This window comes from Callithrix jacchus, chromosome 5 (genome assembly GCF_049354715.1).
Source record: "Callithrix jacchus isolate 240 chromosome 5, calJac240_pri, whole genome shotgun sequence".
Classification (NCBI taxonomy): Eukaryota; Metazoa; Chordata; class Mammalia; order Primates; family Cebidae; genus Callithrix; species Callithrix jacchus.
The window spans coordinates 15,572,311-15,593,260 of record NC_133506.1 but is presented as its reverse complement, the minus strand read 5'-3'; the positions used below and the strand labels follow the sequence as shown (position 1 = coordinate 15,593,260).

The 20,950-nt window shown below is 38.8% G+C and overlaps 1 protein-coding gene across 3 annotated transcripts in view; it reads right to left on the bottom strand.

Annotated features, from left to right (window-relative positions):
- PLCB1 (phospholipase C beta 1) overlaps window positions 1-20,950 on the bottom strand; it is a 735,221-nt gene that overhangs the window by 487,082 nt on the left and 227,189 nt on the right. For all 3 annotated transcript variants that reach the window (XM_078371332.1, XM_035302836.3, XM_035302835.3), the window contains one exon: window positions 18,528-18,596. In XM_078371332.1, the coding sequence (XP_078227458.1) occupies window positions 18,528-18,596 (69 nt within the window). The remainder of the gene's footprint in view (window positions 1-18,527; window positions 18,597-20,950) is intronic.

The following is a 20,950-nucleotide window of genomic DNA, read 5'->3' as shown; positions in this document are numbered from 1 at the left end:
TTTGACTAGTCACCCAGGCCGGAGTGCAGTGGTGCAATCATAGCTCACTGCAGCCTTGAACTCCTGGACTCAGGCAATCCTCCCACCTCAGCCTCCTGAGTAGCTGAGAGAATAGGCAGGCATGCACCACTGCATCCATGCATCCAGCTTCTTTTTTCTTTTCTTTCGTTTTTTTTGTTTGTTTGTTTGTTTTTTTAAAGATATAGGTCCCTGGGTCTCAAACTCCTGGCCACAAGCAATCCTCCTGCCTTGGCCTCCCAAAGTGCTGGTATTACAGGTGTGAGCCACCACACCCAGCCAACATTTTTATAACATTTATTGGTATCCCAAGGAACTTGCTCAGAAAAATACTGAGCTTTGGTTTGGATAAAATACTCAATACCCTTGAGAGAAAAAAATATAACTATTGACAGAGCTATGTCCATTTATGGTTGGCAGTGATAAGAAAATTCTTCTCCCAAGCCCTCTGTTCTTACCTGAAATCAGTAATGCTTGGGTATAAATTTAAAAATCAAGCAATATTTGAGTACAGAAGTACCAAGTGGCATAGAGAAAATGTATTAGCTGTGTGAGGAGAATTTTCTGATCTTTTAATCTCAGTGGTCTTGTCTCACCTTTAAGTACCAATAAACATACTATCTAATTATTTAGGCTATTCCATCTCCTTGAAATCTCCATGGATATTAATTGCAGTAGTTCTGGAAAATTTTATTTCTGTCATTAACAAAGATCTGCCAAGTGGCAAGTATTTTACTATCTTAATTGCCACTTTTTACTAAGATAAATGCCATACATAAGAATTCTTTTATCTATGAAAATAGCTACTATGTGGCATGCATCACATTCAAAGGCAGTGATGTAAAATTTCACTTTTGTATAGTACATGGAAGGAATTTAAAAATTTTCAGCCATTTCCCATTTAAAGATGACAAAACATAAATTTCTCAGAATAAACTGGTACACATTCCTAACTTCCTTCCACTCTACCCAACTTGCTGACGAATTAATATTACTGTATCACACATTATGGCTGGCAAATCCATTTGAGATACGTACATCATTTAATTCTCACAATAGCTCAATGGTGGATACAAATATTATCTTTAGTCCCCAGGGATCATCTTGCTTGTCTCCTTCATTTTTTGATGAGGAAGGTGAGATTCCTAAAAGATGGTATGACTCTACCAAGGTTATTCCACAAACTGCAGTATCCAAATTAAAAACTAGTATTTTAGTCTATATTTGCTACTATAACAAACAAATTTACAAGCAAAGATCTGTCAGGTGGCAAATATTTCTAGAAATTTATTTCCCACAGACGCGAAGGCTGGGAGGTTCAAAATCAAGGCATAGACAGGTTCTGTGGCTGGTGAGAGATGCTCTCTGTTTCAAGATGGTGCCTTGAATGTTGTGTCCTCATACGGGCCAAGAAAGAAGGGCAAAAGGAACTGAACCTTGAGTGAAACCTCTTTTATAAGGACCTTAGTCACATTCATGAGGGAGGAGTTCTCATTGCCTAACTCATTGCCTAACCTCCAGAAGGCCACAACTTTTAATACAATTGCAGTGGAGATTAAGTTTCAACATGAATATTGGAAGGGATGCAAACATTCATACTACAGCAGTTAGGTGACCTGAAAACTAGGACAGTGCCCAGTCTACTATGAGTCCTAAGGCTGAAAAGGAATTGTAATGTTATACTCCATATTTTAAGAGAATATTCCCATTTCTAAATATTTTTTTCATTAAATCACATCCCAGTATTTTTTCCTGTTGGTATATATATCAAATTACATGCCACATTAGTTTATAACCTAATCTCCAAAATTGAGGAAGTTCAAGTAATATATATACTTCATTATTTACCAGTCTTATGGAACATTAAGAATAAACTTAAAAGTGAACTTCAGGCCCATTGGGAAGTAAGTAGTGTCAGACATTATAATTTATGTTTTCTTACCAGTTAAAATCCAACTAGCAAGACAAATCAATACAGAAAGTATTATCATTCACAGAGAAACTAACAAACCTTTCTGGGTTCTCTCAGCTAATGAATGTACTGGAGTTTGAATCTGGGTCTCTCTGACACTGAACCTTGTTAATTCCATTTCAAAACAATGCTTTGGATTTTGCTTCAATGACTTCATAGTGCAGAAAAAGATGCTGACATGTCGTTAACTGAAAGTAAATTGCTCTAAAATTATTTTGATGGTTGGAAAAATCTATTTAACTGTTGGCAAATCTAGACAGTTTTCTAAATAAGAACTGTAAGTCTTAGTACAATATTGCTATGATAGCTCTCTGGGGCTAGGTGTTTGGCTGCAAAGATATATATACCTCTAGTTCATTTTTCTATAGTTAATTTCTAGAAGTTAGATTTTAATCAGTAGGTTTAATTGCCACAGCTACATAAGTATAAATCTCTTAGTGATAATCTATAGTAGTGCATGGAATTCTACTGTAAATAGGTAAATTGTGCCTGTTGAACTTGCTTTTCCTCAATACATCATATAAACATGTTATTTATTTTATTTACTTAATAATAATGATGATGGCTAAAATGCATTTAGATGAACAATGGATGTGACAGTTGTGTTAGGTGCTTTACATGCATTTTGTTATTGAATCCTTACTGCAACTACGTGATATAAACATGGAGATTATTCCTATAATTCAGATGAAGAAACTAAGTCTCAGAGATGTGATACAACTTGCTGGATGATAACAGCTTGTTATTGGCGTTGTGGCTTGGCTGTCTGACCCAAGAACTTGTGCCCTTAATAACTACACTCTTATAGGCACTTACAATACACAAAGACACATACTGGGTGCCCTGGGGCATGCAGAGATTAGTGCTGATAGTACCAAATCAACATATTCTGCAATAAAGCCACTCTGCAAAAGCGATCATGTGTATTTCCGAAATGATTCTGACTGCGCAGTTTTATCCACATTGACCATTGTATTGATTATAAAGAAAAAAAAAATCTGCTTTTCTATATTAAACCAACAGCAAAATAATCATACATTGCTACTCCTTATAAAGAAGCAAATCCTTAACTAGGCTTTGTAATGTAATGAGGGAACACTGTTAAAGTGCTGACTTGTGTCTCCTCAACATCTATATGTTGAAGTATTAACCCCCAGTACTTTAGAAGGTAACAGTATTCAGCAATAGTGCTTTAAAGAGGTAATTAAGTTAAATGCATTCATGAGGGTGGGCCCTAATGCAATGTGACTTGTTCCTTATTAAAGAGGAAATTAGGACATAGAAACAGAGGGAGGACCATGTGAAAGCCCGGGGAAGGCAGCCATCTGTAAGCTGAGGAGAAAGGCCTCCAAAGAAAAAACCCTGCTGGCACCTTCGTCTCAGACTTCCTGCCCCCAGAATTGTGAGAAAATAAACTTCTGTTGTTTCAGCTTGAAGCCACTGAGTCTGTGGTACTTTGCAGAGTACAGAGAAGACTGATAGACGTACCATGGCATACTTCTCTACATTAAGCATAGTGGTCAAGTTTAAGGAAAACTACACTGAAAAGTGGTCCTCTTGACAAGCATGTTTTGTAGGAAAATTCTCGATACTTTTCTGCATAAAAATCTCTATTTTCAAAAGAGAAATCATCCATTTAAACTGGCACTTTTTTTACTTAGAGGAATGGTTTTGAAATTTGGCTGAACACAGGACTCTCTCAGGAACTTTAAAGAAGATATCAGTGTTGGAGCCACACAGCAGACATTCCATTTAATTGATTGGGGTGTGGCCTGCACATCCAGATTTTAAAGGCTCCCCAAGTGCTTCTCATATCTTTGTATTAGAACCCATGATTGAAAACCCTGGTTTAGAGAGCAGTTCACTAGGTAGAATTTAAGAATTTAATATTGGATTTGTCCACAAGATGGCGTATTATTGCATTTAAAAGAATTAACATTGAGAAATGTTTCCAAAATGCAACTATGTACCATTGCATGTACAACAAATTGGATTTATGTTGAAATTATACCAGTCAGAAGCAATGATAAAATGAGTCACAATCTTCTGAAAATACCTGCATTTGATTAACTCATAGTAATTCTGCCTTCAACAACAGGTCCACTCTGGGCCACCATGAGAATGTTCTTGGCTGCCAGGCCTTTTACCAAGGATTACCCTTGAGCAGAACTGTGACCTTTCCCTTACCGTCTCTACAACTTCTCCAGGTCCTTTAGAACCCTTTGGCAATAGGGTAATAGGACAGATGCTTACCATTATACATGGCATAGAATCTTGATTCAACCACATGCATATTCAGTTCACTGTGTTTTACAAATGGACACCGTATACCCTGAAAAATGTAGGCCTTGCCCAAACATGCAAATTTAACTGTTAATAGGAGATACACCAACGTCTTCTCAAATTTGAAAAATTATACCATTCCAGAAAAGACTTAGCATATCTGCGATTCTTTTTTAAGTAAAAAGCTTTTAACCATTATAGAAAATATTCTACACTTTAATGGTTGCTTTAAAGATCTTCTCTTATTCACTATTGAATGGCCATGACAGTAAGGGACAGGGAGAAAGCCAGAAGAGTTTTAAATGCAAATATCTACCAAGGGAACCATTCCTTAACCACCCCTGATACCCCGCCAGCATCCAGATATTTCTGCTACCAAATCTCTGAGTAGTTATATAAAGGTTTTTGTTTCCAAGGAAACCACTGACATCTATGGAATTTAATGAACATAAAAAAGGAACCGTGCCATATAATTTACATCTAAAGATGAATGTGAATAGCTGTCAAAACTGTCACATGCACACATACACACACACTCCAGATCATTCAGTAAATTTTTAGCCCTATTTTGCTCCATTTAGTAAAAATGTAAATAAACACACATTTATAGTAACAGAATGGCGAAACAAGCCAAAAAAGCAAACCAAAGAAAACGATTGACAAGTTAGGTAAATTAAGAAATAGTTGGAGCCAAGAATAAGGGTCAAAGGCCGATCTCCTTAGCAACCAGAAGAAAAAAGAAGAAACCTTTAATTTTGTTGTATAAAGAGTTTTCTTCTTCGTTCCTAAACCTCAAACATCTATACCAAATTTTATGATTGTGGTTTCACATAATGGTGAAATCTGTACAAAGTCAGAGAAACAGCTGATAATCAGCAATAGGGGACAATAAATAAAGCATTCATTTCAACTCCAGGCCTCATAGATGATTCATTGAAGCCACTGTTGTATAACATCCAAATAACAACTCATTATGAGATTTATATATTGGCATCCAGATTCTATGATGAGCTATTTGAGATTTGACATCCCTTAAACAAATGGCCTAATCTGAGTATTAGCAGGAAACACTCATGATATAAAGAAAAGTTTGAAAGCATGTATAAAAGGGTATCATTAGTAAAGTTACAGGTATGCTAAAGTGAAGTCTCCACAAAGGAAGAAAAGCTAGAAGGGAATTCATCATTTGACCTGAATTCACCATTTGATTCCCCTCCTTGAAATACATTTTTTTAGGCATCCAGGATATGCACTCTTCTAGTTCTTCTCCCTCCTCACTAACTGCTCCTTCTGTTTCTTCCTTTTTTTAAAAAAAGTGGTAAAACATACATAACAGATAATTTGCCAGTTTAAAGCATACGGCTGAATGACATTGAGCAGATTCACACTGTTGTGCCACCATCACCACCAACCATCTTTAGAACTTTCTCATCTTCTCAAACTAAAACTCTGTACCCACTAAACAATAACTCCTCATTTTCTCCTCCTCCAGCCCTGGTGACCACCATGCAACTTTCTACAAGGCAACAATAGCTACAAGCACACCTCATTTTATCGCACTTTGCTTTATTGTGCTTTGCAGATATTGTGGGTTTTTCTGTTTTTTTTTGTTTTTTTTTTTTTTTTCAGATTGAAGATTTGTGGCATTCCTGAGTCCAGCAAGTCTATTGGTGTCATTTTTAGAATAGCATGTGTATTCCTCATGCATCTGTGTCACATTTTGGTAATTATCACAATCTTTTAATAATTAGTATGTCTGTTACAATGATCTGTGATCAGTGATCTTTGATGTTACAATTATAATTGTTTGCAGCATCAGGAACTGCACCCATATAAGATGTTGAATTTAATGAATAAATGTTATGTGTGTACTGACTGCTCCATTGACCAGATGTTCACTTATCTCTCTCCCTTTCCTGGGGCCACCCCATTCTCTGAGACATAACAATATCGAAATTGGGCAGGTTAATAACCTTACAATGGCCTTTAAGTGTTCAAGTGAAAGGAAGAATCATGCATCTGTCACTTTAAGTCAAAAGCTAGAAAGAATTAAGCTGAATGAGGAAGGCATGTCAAAAGTCAAGATAGGCCAAAAGCTAGGCTACTTGTGCCAAACAGCCAAATTGCAAATGCAAAGGAAAAGTCCTTTAAGGAAATTAAAGTTGCTAATCCAGTGAACACACAAATGATAAGAAAGCAAAACAAACTTATTGCTGATAGGGAGAAGGCTTGAGCCATCTGGATAGAAGATCAAACCAACCCCAATATTTCCTTAAGCTAAAATCTAACCCAGCAAGGCCCTAATTCTTTTCAGTCCTATGACTACTGAGAGAGGTGAGGAAGCTGCAAAAGGAAAGTATGAAGCTAGCAGAAGTTGGTTCATGGGGTTTAAAGAAAGAAGCCTTCTCCATAACATAGAGGTGCAGGGTGAAGCCGGAAGTGCTGATGGAGAAGCTACAGCAAGTTACCCCGAAGATTTAGCTGAGATCATTAATGAAGGTAGCTACGCCAAACAACAGGTTTTCAATGTAGACAAAACAGCCTTTGTTGGAAGATGATGCCATCTAGTACCTTCATATCTCGAGAGAAGTCAATGCCTGGCTTCAAAGTGTCAAAGGATAGGCTGACTCTCTTGTTAGGCGTTAAGGCAGTTGGTGATTTTAAGTGGAAGCCAATGCTCATTGACCATTCTGGAAATCTTAGAGCCCTTAAGAATTACACTAAATCTATTCCATATGTACTCTATAAATAGAACAATAAAGTCTGATGACAGCATATCTGTTCACAGCATAATTTACTAAATACCTTAAGCTTCCTGTTGAGACCTAATGCTGAGAAAAGATCCCTTTTGAAATATTCCTGCTCAGTGACAATGCACCTGGTCACTCAAGAGCTCTGATGGTGATATACAAGGAGAATAACGCTGTTTTATACTGGCTAACACATCCATTCTATAGCTCATAAATCAATAAGTTTGACTATCAAATCTTTTTATTCAAGAGATACTTGATGTAAGGCTACCACTGCTATAGATAGGGATTTTTCAGATGGATGTGGGATAAGTAAATTGAAAACCTTCTAGAAGAATTCACCATTCTAGATGCCATTAATAACATTCATAAATCATGGAAGGAGGTCAAAATCGCAACAATAACAGGAGTTTGGAAGAAGCTGATTCCAATCCTCATGGATGACTTTGACTTCAGTGGAGAATGTCACTCTAGTTGTGGTAGAAATTGCAAGAAGACAAGAATTATTGGAACCTAAAGATGTGACTGCTTGCTGCAATCTTATAATAAAACTTGAATGGGGAGGCAGGGCCAAGATGGCCAACTGGGAGCAGTGGTGGCCAGAGGCTCCATTGAAAAGAACCATAACAGCATGTGAATCCTGCACCGCTAACCAAGGTATTCAGGTTCTCTGATCATAACTGACTAGGCAGCTGGCATGATCTATGGAGAAGAAGGAAGAGCAGTGTGGTCCTCCAAGAGAGTCACATGGGGCATGGAAGCCTTCACCCCCCAGCCAAGGGAGGCGGTGAGTGAGCGTGCTACCCAGCAGGGGAAACTGTGCTTTTTCCATGGAACTGTACAACCTATGGACTGGAAGATCCTTCTCATGAACTCATGCCATTGGGGCCTAGGGTCCCAATTCAAGCTGTGTTGATTCTCAACAGCCTCTCAGCTAGAATCTGCTTAAGACTGCCGAGTTCCTGGGAGGGAGGTGCAACCAGCACCACAGCTGTGGCTGCCTGCTGTCTACACCATTTGAACTCTTTGGAGGAGGGGCAGCAGCCAGTCCTGGGACTCATAAATGCCTGTCACGCTAAGCTCCCTGGATGGGAGAAGCACAGCATCCATCTCCATAGCTCCAGGCCACACTTTTCCACTTCTGGGGCCAGGGAGGCTGAGCGGCTTGGTCCCAAGAGGTTCCCCACAGCCCGACACACCGGCTGTGGCAGATTGCAGCCAGAGCACCTCTTGAGGCCTGATCCTGACTCATGCTTCCTCACTCCTTGGGGCTGCTCTGTAGGAACTCCAGCTCCAGTCAGAGGCTCAGGGAAAGAACACTGATCTTCCTGGTCCTGAGCCCCAGGGGGAGGGGTGACCACCGTTTCTGTGGACCAGCATACTTAGCCTTTCATTATGGTAGTTCTGAAAAATCTAGGCAGTCCAGATGAGTGGCTTTCCCCCCAGAGAAGCACACCCTCTCCAACAAGGGACAGCCAAAGTGCTTCATTAAATGAGTCCTACTCCCCATGCCACCCAAATGGGTAAGACTCTCAAACAGGGTTGTCACAAACCCTCTATAAGAGGGATCCCGCTGGCATCAGGTTGGTGCCCCTTGAGGCCAGAGATGCCCAAAGAAGGAGCAGGCACCCATCATTGCTATTCTCCAGCCTCCCTGAGTGACATCTCCAGGCATGAGAGCAAACCAGATAAATAGGGCCTGAAGTGAAACCCAGGAAACTGCAGAAGCCCTACAGAAGAGGGAAGTAACCATTGAAAGAAAACCAAACAGCAACAATAACAGCATCAACAACACAAAAGTCCCCACAAAAACCCCATCCAAGGGTCAGCAGCCTCAGAGATCAAAACTAGACAAACTCATGAAGATGAGACAGAATCAACAACAACAACAAAAACATTAAAAAAGCAAAATGTCAGAGTGCCTGTTCTAGTCCAAAGGATCACAATGCCTCTCCAGCAAGGGTGCAGAACTGGATGGAAGATGAGATGGACAAACTGGCAGAAGCAGGCTTCAGAAGAGGATAATAAAAAACTCCACTGAGCTGAAGGAGCACGTTCTAACCCAATGCAAAGAATATAAGAACCTTGATATAAGGTTAGTGGAGCTAACTAAAAAAAAAAAACATTTTAGAGAGTAACATAAATGACCTGACGGAGCTGAGAAAAACAGCCCGAGAACTTTGTGAACCATCCACAAGTATCAAGAGCTGAATTAAACAAGTGGAAGAAAGGATATCAGAGTTTGAAAAGCATTCCTTTACACCAACAACAGACAAGCAGAGAGCCAAATCATGAATGAACTCCCAATCACAACTGCTACAAAGAGAATAAAATACCTAGGAATACAGCTAATGAGGGATGTAAAGGACCTCTTCAAGGAGAACTACAAACCACTGCTCAAGAAAATAAGAGAGGACCCAAACAAAGGGAAAGACATTCCATCTTCATTGATAGGAAGAATCAATATCATGAAATGGCCATACTGCCCAAAGTAATTTATATATTCAATGCTATTCCCATCAAACTACCATTGACATTCTTCATGGAATTAGAAAAGAAAAAAACACTTAAAATTTCATATGGAATCAAAGAAGACGTTGTATAGCCAAGACAATACTAAGTGAAAAGAACAAAGCTGGAGGCATCACACTAGCTGACTTCAAACTATATGACAAGGCTGCAGTAACCAACACAGCATTTCACTGGTACCAAAACAGACATACAGAACCAGTGGAACAGAATAGAGACCTCAGAAATAACACCACACATCTGAAACTATCTGATTTTTGACAAATGAGACAAAAACAAGCACCTATTCAATAAATGGTGCTGGAAAAACTGGCTGGTCACATGCAGGAAACTGAAATTGGACCCCTTCCTTACACCTCATAAAAATTAACTCAGGATGGATTAAATACTTAAATGTGAAACCCAAAACCATAAAAAAATCCTGGAAGAAAACCTAGGCAATACCATTCAGGATATAGGTATGTGCAAAGACTTCATGACAAATATGTCCAAAGCAATTGCAACAAAAGCCAAACTTGACAAACGGGATCTAATTAAACTAAAGAGCTTCTGCACAGAAAAAGAAATTATCATCAGAGTGAACAGGCAATCTATAGAATGGGAGACATTTTTTGCAATCAACCCATTTGACAAAAGTCTAATATCCAGAATTTACAAGAAGCTTAAACAAATTTACAAGAAAAAAAATACCACCATCAAAAAGTGGGCAAAGGATACAAAGAGACACTTCTCAAAAGAAGACATTTATACAGCCAACAAACATATGAAAAAGAGCTCAACACCACTGATCATTAGAGAATACAAATCAAAACCACAATAAGATACCACCTTATGCCAGTCAGAATGGCAATTATTAAAAAGTCAAGAAACAATAGATGCTGGTGAGACTGTGGAGAAATAGGAATGCTTTTACACTGTTGGTGGAAACGTAAATCAGTTCAACCATTGTGGAAGACAATATGGTGATTCCTCAAGGAGCTAGAACCAGAGATACCATTTGACCCAGCAATCCCATTACTGGGTATATACCCAAAGGTATATAATTCATTCTACTATAAAGACACATGCACATGTATGTTTATTGCAGCACTATTTACAATAGCAAAGTCTTAGAACCAACCCAAATGCCCATCAATGATAGACTGGGTAAAGAAAATGTGGTACATATACACGATGGAAAACTATGCAGCCATAAAAAGTAATGAGATAATGTCCTTTGCAGGGACATGGATGAAGCTGTAAGCCATTACCAAACTAACAGAGGAGCAGAAAACCAAATACCACATGTTCTCACTCAAGTGGGAGTTGAACAATGAGATCATGTGGACACAGGGAGGGGAACAACACACACCAGGGCCTATTGGGGGTGGGGGGTGAGGAGAGGGAACTTAGAGGATGAACCAGTAGATGCAGCAAACCACCGTGACACATGTATACCTATGTAACAAACCAGCATGTCCTGTACCTGTACCCGGGACTTAAAGTAAAATTAAAAACATAAAATAAGACATGAAAATAAATGAAACTTGAACAGACAAGGAGTCGCTTTTACAAATGAGCAAACAAAGTGGTTTCTTGAAATGGAATCTACTCCTGGTGAAGATGCACATTTTAACATTGTTGAAATGACAACAAAAGATTTAGAATATTACATAGACTTGGTTGTTAAAACAGAAGCCAGGATAGAGAGGATTTATTCCAATTTTGAAAGTAGTTCTACTGTGGGTAAAATATCAAACATCATTTCATGCTACAGAGAAATCCTTCTTGCAAAGAAGAGTCAATCAGTGTTGCAAACTTCATTGTTGTCTTGTTTTAAGAAGTTGTCACCACCACCCAAATCTTCAGTAACCACAACACCTGAACAACCAGCAGCCTTCAATATCAAGGCAAGACCAGCTGTGACTTGCTGAAGACTCAGATGATCATTATCATATTTTAGCAATAAAATATTTTTAATTTAATTTAATTTTAAAATTATGTCCAAAAACTGACTTTTTAAGACATAAAGCTATTGCACATGTAAGGGACTACAGTATAGTGTAATCATAACTTTTATATGCAGTGGGAAATAAAAAAAAGAGTATTACTTATGTTTTTTCAATATTCACTGTATCATGGTGGTCTTGAACCGAATCTGCAATGCTGCTGTGGTGTGCCTGTACCTCATATAGGAATAGAGTCATACTATATTTGTCCTTTTGTATCTGGCTTATTTCACTCAGCACAATGTCTTCAAGATTCCTTCAGGTTGTAGCATGTGTCAAAATTTCATTCGGTTTTAAGGCTAAACTATATTCCACTGTAAGTATATGCTACATTATGTATATCCATCCATCCATCAATGAACATTGGTATACAATGATCTGTTCAAGTTCCTGCCTTCTATTCTTTAGGCATATACCATTCTCAGTCTCTTTTGCTGTTTCCTGTAAGTTTCCTCAAAGTTTAAATGCAGGGAATCTCATGTCTCAGATTTCAGTCCTCTGTCGTTTATAGCTATATTCCTTAAGAGACTTCACCCAGGCTTTGAGCTTCAAATACCAAAATTTATATCTCCAGGGCCAGCATCTTCCCTTAACTCCAGACTTATGTCTAACTGTCCTGACATTATCAGGTAAAAGTCTAGCAAGGATCTCAACATTTAAGTGTCCAAAACCAAATTTTGGATTTTTTTCTGTTTAAATGTGCTCTTCCTCCCTTCTCATCTGAGGACATGAGAACCCAATTATCCCAATTTTCTGGGTCAAAACACTAATAGTTGTTCTAGAATCTTTTCTTTTGCTCATACTTCACATCCAATACATTACCAAACTCTGTGTCTCTATCTTAAAACATATTCAGATTCTATCATTTTGTTCATCAGTTCTCCAGCTACCACCTTGGGCAAAAGTCATCATCTTCACCCCAGGATATCTGCAGCAGCTATTTAGTTGGTCTGGTGGTTGCTTCTTGTTTTCTCTTCTGTAGTTTACTCTCAACAGCCACCAGTGGAACTTTCGAAAGCTCAGATCTAGTCACTTCTCTGCTCAGAAATTTTAGATTCCTTCCCTCTTCTATCAGAAGAAAAGCCCAAGTCATTTTCATGGCCTACAAGGCCTGGACTCTACCGAAGCCACGTTGGCTTTCTTCTATGCCTGAAACACACTTTGCTTTTGCTGTATTCTCTTCTTCTATATAGCCACATTTCACGTTTCTATGCCTGAAACATGCTTTGCTCTTGCTGTAAAGAGGAATGCTCTCCCTCACTAAATTCATGTCTCTGCACATGACTGCATCCTCTCAAGAGACCTCACCCCATTATGGCTCTATAAAGCAGCAGACCCCTTCTTTGCACTCATTGTCTTGGGTCTCCAATCCTGCTTTATACTTCTCAGTGAGTGAAACTTATCCGTTATCCATTTCCCCTACCCTGTGAGGTGCTGGAACCTGCTGATAGGTCTATTAGCCATGGTGTGTATTGCTTTCCAATTCTTCATTGAATGATATCAGGTTAGTAGCTTGAAATTTGGCTCCATAGAAATAGTTACCCAAGGGAAATCAGCCAACACAACAAATCAGGGATTTCTTTTCTTCTTTTTAAGACCCAATTAAAAAGTACCACTACTTCCTCACTCTTAAATAAAATGCTGTATGACCGCAGAGTTGTTCTTCTTTTTGCTCATTGCTGTTTTCCAGTACCTGTAACAGTACCTGGCAGAAATAGTCACTCAATGACTATCTGTCTAATCAGTAAAGAATGGAGTAAAAAAAGCCATCATTTTTATGTAGCGATTAGGAAAGAATAGCCTAACCAATTTTTAAAATTTGATTTTATCTAATCTACCTTATGTGATTCTGGTGATACTATGTACCATCTAGAATTTAATTGTGGTCTAGATATTTACAAAGAATCTACATTAAAATTAACATTACATATCTGAAATAACTGTCCTTTACCAATAAAATGGTTGTCAGATCAGTACTCCAAGCAATTTATTTTGTGTAACTATTAAAATATTTTTCAATGACATTGCTGCATGCATTCTTGACAGCTGGAAATTGTCAGTATGCAGTTTTCAGGTACTAAAGTTGGGAGGGCCTCTGTGACCATGAGGTTGCTCCCTGTGGCATCCAAAAGCAATCCTAGAATGCTTCTGAGAAGCCATGCATAAAGAAGCTTGACACAAGTCTTTTATTCTTTTTGTTGGCATAGCACCTTACCTTGGCTAGAGTGTGACTTTTTGTTTTGGGTTCACTTGGTTTGTATGGCAAAGGTAAGAAGTTTCAGGTTATGTAAACATATTCAACATCAGTTTTAGAATATGTAAGATGGAAAGTCTTGTGTGTCTAACTTCTCAATTTAAAAGCTGGAATCAAGGGCTAACGGAACTTACACACCTAAAACCATTTACTCCATGCCCCATTTCATAGATGAGGAAGCAGAGGTGCTGGCAGACAGCACAACTTCTTTTTTTTTTTTTTTTGAGATAGAGTTTCACTCTGTCACCAGGAGCCAGGCTGGAGTGCAATGGCGCGATCTCGTCTCACTGCAACCTCCGCCTCCTGGGTTCAAGCAATTCTCCTGCCTCAGCCTCCCGAGTAGCTATGACTACATGCACATGCCACCAAGCCCAGCTAATTTTTGTATCTTTAGTAGAGATGGGATTTCATCATGTTGGCCAGGATGGTCTCGATCTCCTGACCTGGTGATCCACCCGCCTCAGCCTCCCAAAGTGCTGGGATTACAGGCGTGAGCCACTGCACCCAGCCAGCACAACTTCTTTATGCCTGTTAATGGCAAAGCTGGCACTTGAACACACATCTCCACTTTCCTAGTTTCACCTACTTTCACTTACTTTTCCATAACTCTAAGCACTCAATACAGCTGAGAATCATGAGGATGAGGAAATGATCTTGTGCAGCATAATTTTTGAAACTTCTCCACTATGTATTGCCGACAGTAAAAATTACACTTCATACTGTGAGTCAGAACATACAGTAACATGCATGAAAAAAGCTTCACAAAACAACTTATTCTGTACAAGACAAGTTTCTTTTCTACTCTTGGCAAGTGTGTTTTATTTTATGAAAGCTGCACATGAGCTACTGAATGGCTCTGATGGGTCAGAAACTACTAATACATCAGAGGCCACAGTGATAAATACTTTTTTTAAAAGCAAAGATCTTTTTGAAGTGATGATCCAGAAAGTACATGTATATAGCGCAGACAAGATTATACCACAGCATCTTGCCCTTGCATGTGCTTCACAAACCTGGGAGGGTGGAATGAGGAAGAGAGAGAGCAAGAAATTAAAGTAAGTACCTTTTAGATTTCAAAGGATATCATGTTTCTTTTTTCTTTTGGTTTTTACATGTAGATAAAAATCTCTCAATTTCCCTCTCACATGAAATTTTAAAACTGGTAACTTGAACAAAGGTTATATACAGAAAAGAAGATCTGGAATTGCATGTATTGTGTTGGGTGTTGACATTTAAATTCATAAACAGGGTAACACATGGAAGCTTTTCCATTTCCTATAAATGTTATTTCAAATCACAGCAGGCACAGAAAACAGTTCATTTTCAACTAGATCTTGAATTTTTATGTAATGAGATGCTGTAAAAAACAAATAATATGAATATAGAGATAAATATTTGTGGGGTGCCTGAGTATTTTGACAAATATCTGTTTCACAAATGTTCTTTCTTCCTTTATGGTCTATAAGCCCCCGCAGAAAGTCTTGCACTCAATCTGTCCTTTTGTTACATTGCCTTTCTGTCACAAGTTTCAAAGATTTATTCACTTTATCCTGATATCTTTACACTTTTAATCTTCTACTCTAAGTCCTACTGGTGCTTTTGTTCTAACCAATTCAATGGACTAGTTTTCCTCTCGCAGGCCTACACCTTCTACAGGGTAGTTATACTGTAATCCTGATGCAATTATCCGATCGACAGTTAGTCTCTCTTTTGGCCCACCCCATATGAAACTGTTAGGTGGGGAGGCTGGGAGCTGCCAAGTGTGGTGTGCAAAGGGTAGTATCCAAGGGGAACCTGAAGATGGAAAAGGACCCTGTATTAGTCTGTTCTCACACTGCTATAAAGAACTTCCTGAGATGGTAGTTAATAAAACAAAGAAGTTTAATTGACTCACAGTTTTGTATGACTGGGGAGGCCTCAGGAAACTTACATTTATGGTGGAAGATGAAGGGAAGGCAGGCACCTTTCTCACAAGGTAGCAGGAGAGAGAATGAACTCAGGAGGAACTACTGAACTCAAAACCATCAGATCTCATCAGAACTCACTCACTATCAGGAGAACACAAGGGGAACTGCCCCCATGGTTCAATTACCTCCACCTGGTCTCTCCCTTGAATCAAGGGGATGATGGGGATTATAATTCAGGATGAGATTTTGTGTGGAGACACAGCCAAACCATATCAGAACCCCTTCCAGAACCTTGGATGGCATATTAATGAAAAAAAGAGGCACCTAGTCCTCGGTGACATTAATTGAGCAGTGGAATGAAACTTTACCTGAATTTGGCAATTCCACTGAAATTTTCAATACATTCCAGTCATTTTCAATAAATTATATTCTTAGTTATCCAATTTGAGCAGGAAATTTGAAGATTTTAAACTGATAGTAATAGCAACTTCTTTCTTTCCTGTCAACCCCCTTTGATAAGCCCCAGAGATAAGCCCCTCTTCTGATTCTTGTTGCTAACATAAACTTTTCCAAATTAAGTGAGTGAAATGAAAAGTGGCCTTCTATAATTCTGACTTGAATTTTTCAGTAATAACAAAAACAATGTTATTACCAACAATATTGCCTAATATTTACTAAGTACTTATTATACACCAATAGCAAGTTAAGGCAGTGGTGCTCAAATTTTGTGCAAATTTGATTTTCAAATCCGTGACGCCCATGGCACACCTACATCAATTTGATTCTTATGGTATCAGCATTTTTGGAGGTGGAAAACACACATCAGCATTTTTTAATGTTTCCCAGGCAATTCCATGAGCAGCTAAATTTAAGAATTCCTGTGCTAAAGGTTTGCTAATGAATTATTTCTTGTAATCCTTATAGCAATAGTGTCAAGTACTTATTATTATCATTATTGTTCCCATTTAGCCAGCGTGGAAGGAGTCTGAGTCTCAGGAAAGCCACACAGGTAATATTTAATAGGACCAGACTTTGAAAACATTAAACGAGAGTGAGGTTCCTGACCACCAGCAAGGGACAGGAAAAGGAAAAAAATGAAGCCAGGAGCATAGATAATCTACAGAGAAAGCAATCTGTCCCTCCTAGAAAGAGTTGATGAAAAAAAGCAGTCCAAATCAGAGTATTCTGAGGGTTAAAAATCCATCCTCAAGAGAAGCATTTTAGTATCTAAGAGTGGTTTATCAGCTGAGCACAGTACAGACCCTACTTCTGTTCATTTGTCACTGTGCAGTAGACATTTATCAAACACATCCATAAACGAAACACTTAACTGATAAGCAAGCTGTGTATTGCAATAAAAGATACAGATCCAAGCCTGAAAGAAACCCTCCATGTGGCAGCAGAATTCACTTTGACTTTTAATGCCTGGAGACAAAGGGGGCTCTGATGCGGTCTCATCAACTGTCTTTAATAATATTGACACTGAAATTGTAAGTTAGGCCAATAAACTTAGGTTCAAGACAAATTTTATAGCTACATTTTCAATGTAGTTCTTGGAACTAACAGACTTACATGAAACTTGGCCGAAATGTTGTTGGGGAAAGAAGAAAAAATATTATTTTCTATACTAAAACTGAGAAATTTTGAATCATCAACAAAGCATTAATTATGGTAAGTCTGATACCAAACTCAGGCTAAACTACTGAAATTCTGTGTTACTAAGGAGATAAATGTAAATAACAGACTAATTTCATATGAAACACAGGAAGCCTTCATGAAAACAGTTCTTATTTTTCTTTCTAAAAGTCCTAATTTTTTACATTTTGCAATAGATCATTTTAACCCTTTCAGAAAAAAAGAAAAAAAAAAAAACAGTAGCTGTGTCATAGAATTTATTGGCACCTACTACCTTGTTATATCTCTGAAGAATAACTATTCCACGTGAGTTTTTTTCTTGCATCTCCAAAGCAACAAAGCATTTTGATGTCAAGAAAGAATTTTGACTTTTAAAAATAAAACAAAAGTTGTGGGAAGACAGATAGAAAAATAGCTAGTTTTATATCAATTATAGAAAGAGGTATTGAGCTCCTAAATGGCAACCATACTTCCGTGTTTGCCAATACCCTCTCTGCTAGAAATGAAGTATGAAAAGCACTAAATTTTAAACACAATGAAGAACAGTTTTTAACTTTGATGGCAAGTCAACACATCCTGCTAGTATACCCTACCAGATCATCTAAGCTTTAAAAAAAATTGTGTTCTTCATCCAATATTTAAAAATAATCTTCAAAAAATAGACTGCAAACACTTCTTTGACTATTTCTTCTGTAAGTTTTTCAAACCAAAACAAATGACATGGCACACAAGTCATCCCAAAGTATGCTGATCTTCACTAGTAACATTTGCAGAATTAAGACTAGACATCTTTTGGCATCATGGATAGAATCATTTCAGTCGCAGAGCAATATGGGAGTTTCATTCATCATGTCTAACGGTGAGTTCCCATTTGCTTACGAGGTTAAAGGATTTTTTCAAATAATTTCAAGTACATTTTAATCATCCAGTAACTTTGGCATTGTTGTTGTTGTTGTTTTTCAAACAAAGGCAAAATTAGAGGACATAAAGCAAGCCCCTATGTCTAACAGCCCACATATTTGTTCATTGTTTCCATCTTTAATAAAAGTAAAAGTGTTTAGGGCATACTGGCTGTTGTGTTTTACAACATCTACAACATAGAAACTTTTAATTGGGGCAATTAATTGATATCATGACACAGTTAAACAATCAAGGCAGTATCTGGTGCATGCATAATACTCAGCCTCCTACCTTGGGAGCTTTGGCGTGTCTCCCACATCTGGCATCTTTGACAAGGCTGAGATCCAGTAGCTCTGTCTCCTAGAAGGCAAAAAATGTAAAATCATTAAGCAACCACACGGATCTTTCTTCTTTGTTTTATGTCATTGACATCACTTAAAAAAAATCTTGAGACTTGACTGAAGACTTCTCTGCAGTTGAGATATTTCTTTCCTCTTATACCACTTCTCAACTGAATTAGAATGGAAACAAAAGGGTAGCTAACTGTTAACTGCTCAGTTATACATTTTGAAAACAAAAAGTGTGTGGTTATGTCCCCAGTCTATTCTATAAGCCATTCCTAAATCACAATGAATCAATTCCGCTTGTTCTTCCTGTTGAATATAATTCTGGAGTCATTCTGAGTGTAAGTGAGGGTACGAGGGTGTGTCGGTGGGGAGAAGGATTAGGGAGGATGTTTGAGGGAGAAGGATTAGGGAGGAAGATGTAGGGAGATGCTCCCATTGGCTTACACACATACCCAGCTTATCTGGCCAAGGCAGAGATACAAATCTGCCTCCCCCAGTCCCCAGCCTTTTATACACATACCTCATGCCCTGATCTTTTCAATTAATCATTACCCATCATTGAACACCAATAATACGGAAGTTATTCAAGGGAATAAGACACACAAGATGTGATTTCTTTTCTGGATGGACTTGCCATCAAATAGAAGTGTAAATAAATGTATATGTGTAAGACAAAAGGGAATGTATTAATGCCAATTTTCAAGTTAACTGCTATGGAGAAGGGGGGGTTGCAAAGAAAACACAGTTTTTCTCCTAGGATCTCAGAGAAATGTTTATGAGAAGTCATTAAGCTTGGAGAAAAGAAGTGGGGAGGAAGAGGGCTCCTCCCAGTTGGAGGGGAAAATATGAGGAAATGCCTAGATGAGAAAAGTCCAGAGGTTTTGGCTGAACCTTGAGGTATTAATGGCCTTCAGAGACAGAGAAAATTGCAGGGAAAGGAGGTAGGGAGAAAGACAGAGAAGCATCCAGGATTAAAGAACTGCAAAAGTGCAGGCACAGTGGTGTAGAAGGATGGAAGGGGATTCACGTGGCAGGACATTCAGTATTCCAGTTGGCTAGAGCATAGAACATGTGACAAGAAGTCATGGAAGATAACACCAGAAAGGAATATGGGCCAAAGGATGGAAACTCTAAATGTCTGCCTAAGGAGACTGAGCCATGAGTTTTGTGACACACACAGGTCACTGCGTTAGACAGTGGACTCCACCACCAGCCAGGTAGGACTGCGGTGCAATGAGCAGTTGTCTTATAGTGACTCCAGATGTTCAAACTATGATTCCTGGACAGCGAGCAAGTTGGATGGAGCATCGAGTCCCCTTCTCCCACCAGAATGCACTGCATCCTCTTTCAGCTGCCAGTAGACCCTCTGGATAGGAGTGTCTGTAACTTCTCACTGGCCAAGCTCCCTAAGAACCAGCACCTTTTGTTCTTAGGCAACTTCTTTAAACAGCTGCCGCCAGTTCCAAATATCTGGTGCAAACTGGTCTGATTATTTTCCTGCACCTAAGACTGTCATGTAATGAGGGCCAAACTAAAGGTGAAGCCTCACCCCTGGAATGCAAACCCACACAGCAGGTCCAACAGAACAACTGATATACCTCTCTGTGGGATGAAGGGTGGACAGGAAACAGTGGGTCTCTGCTCTTGCTCACCCTGATCTTATAAATTACCTTTCCCCATTTTAGAAGATTCCTTAGCCCATTGCATGCTGTGTCTGACCCTGTAGAAATCCTCCCAATCCCTGGGGTGTGACAGGTGACAACCCAGCAAGGACCTTGCAGGACAGAGCAACTGGTGCCACAGTTACCCAAAGGCCACACCATCCACAATACTGGAGGTTGCCTATGAGTGTTAGAAAACAATGGTCTCAACCATGTTCAGTGCTCCACTTAGGCAAATGCACATGATAGAGCCCTCACTGAAGAAACGGTGGAAAAACCAGACATGAGTAAGTTAAGCATACGCTCAAGTTTCTTCATCTCTGCAGCAATGACAACCAACATATTTTCTGGAAGAGGAGAAACGTAAGGAAACCAAGCTTGAAGAAGTTTAATCTAGAAGATGGGAACTAAGTGGAGATTTGAGAGACGAGAGACAAAATGAAGGTAGGTAACTGAAAGAAAGAGGAGAGAGACGCCATGGAGGAACTGACTGAAGCAAAGAGGGAAGCCATAAAACCTGCTGCAGTTTCCACCTTCCCTACATTGAAACTCAGAAGTTTCGGCAAAATGATAGTGCATTCTGGAGATAATGGTTCGAGGGGTTTATCCAAGTGGAAATGCCAGTAATTAATTCACTGGAGCATTATTTATTGAATGCATTCAATGTATCAGGTACACACCAGTATTGAGTGTTAAACTAAAACAT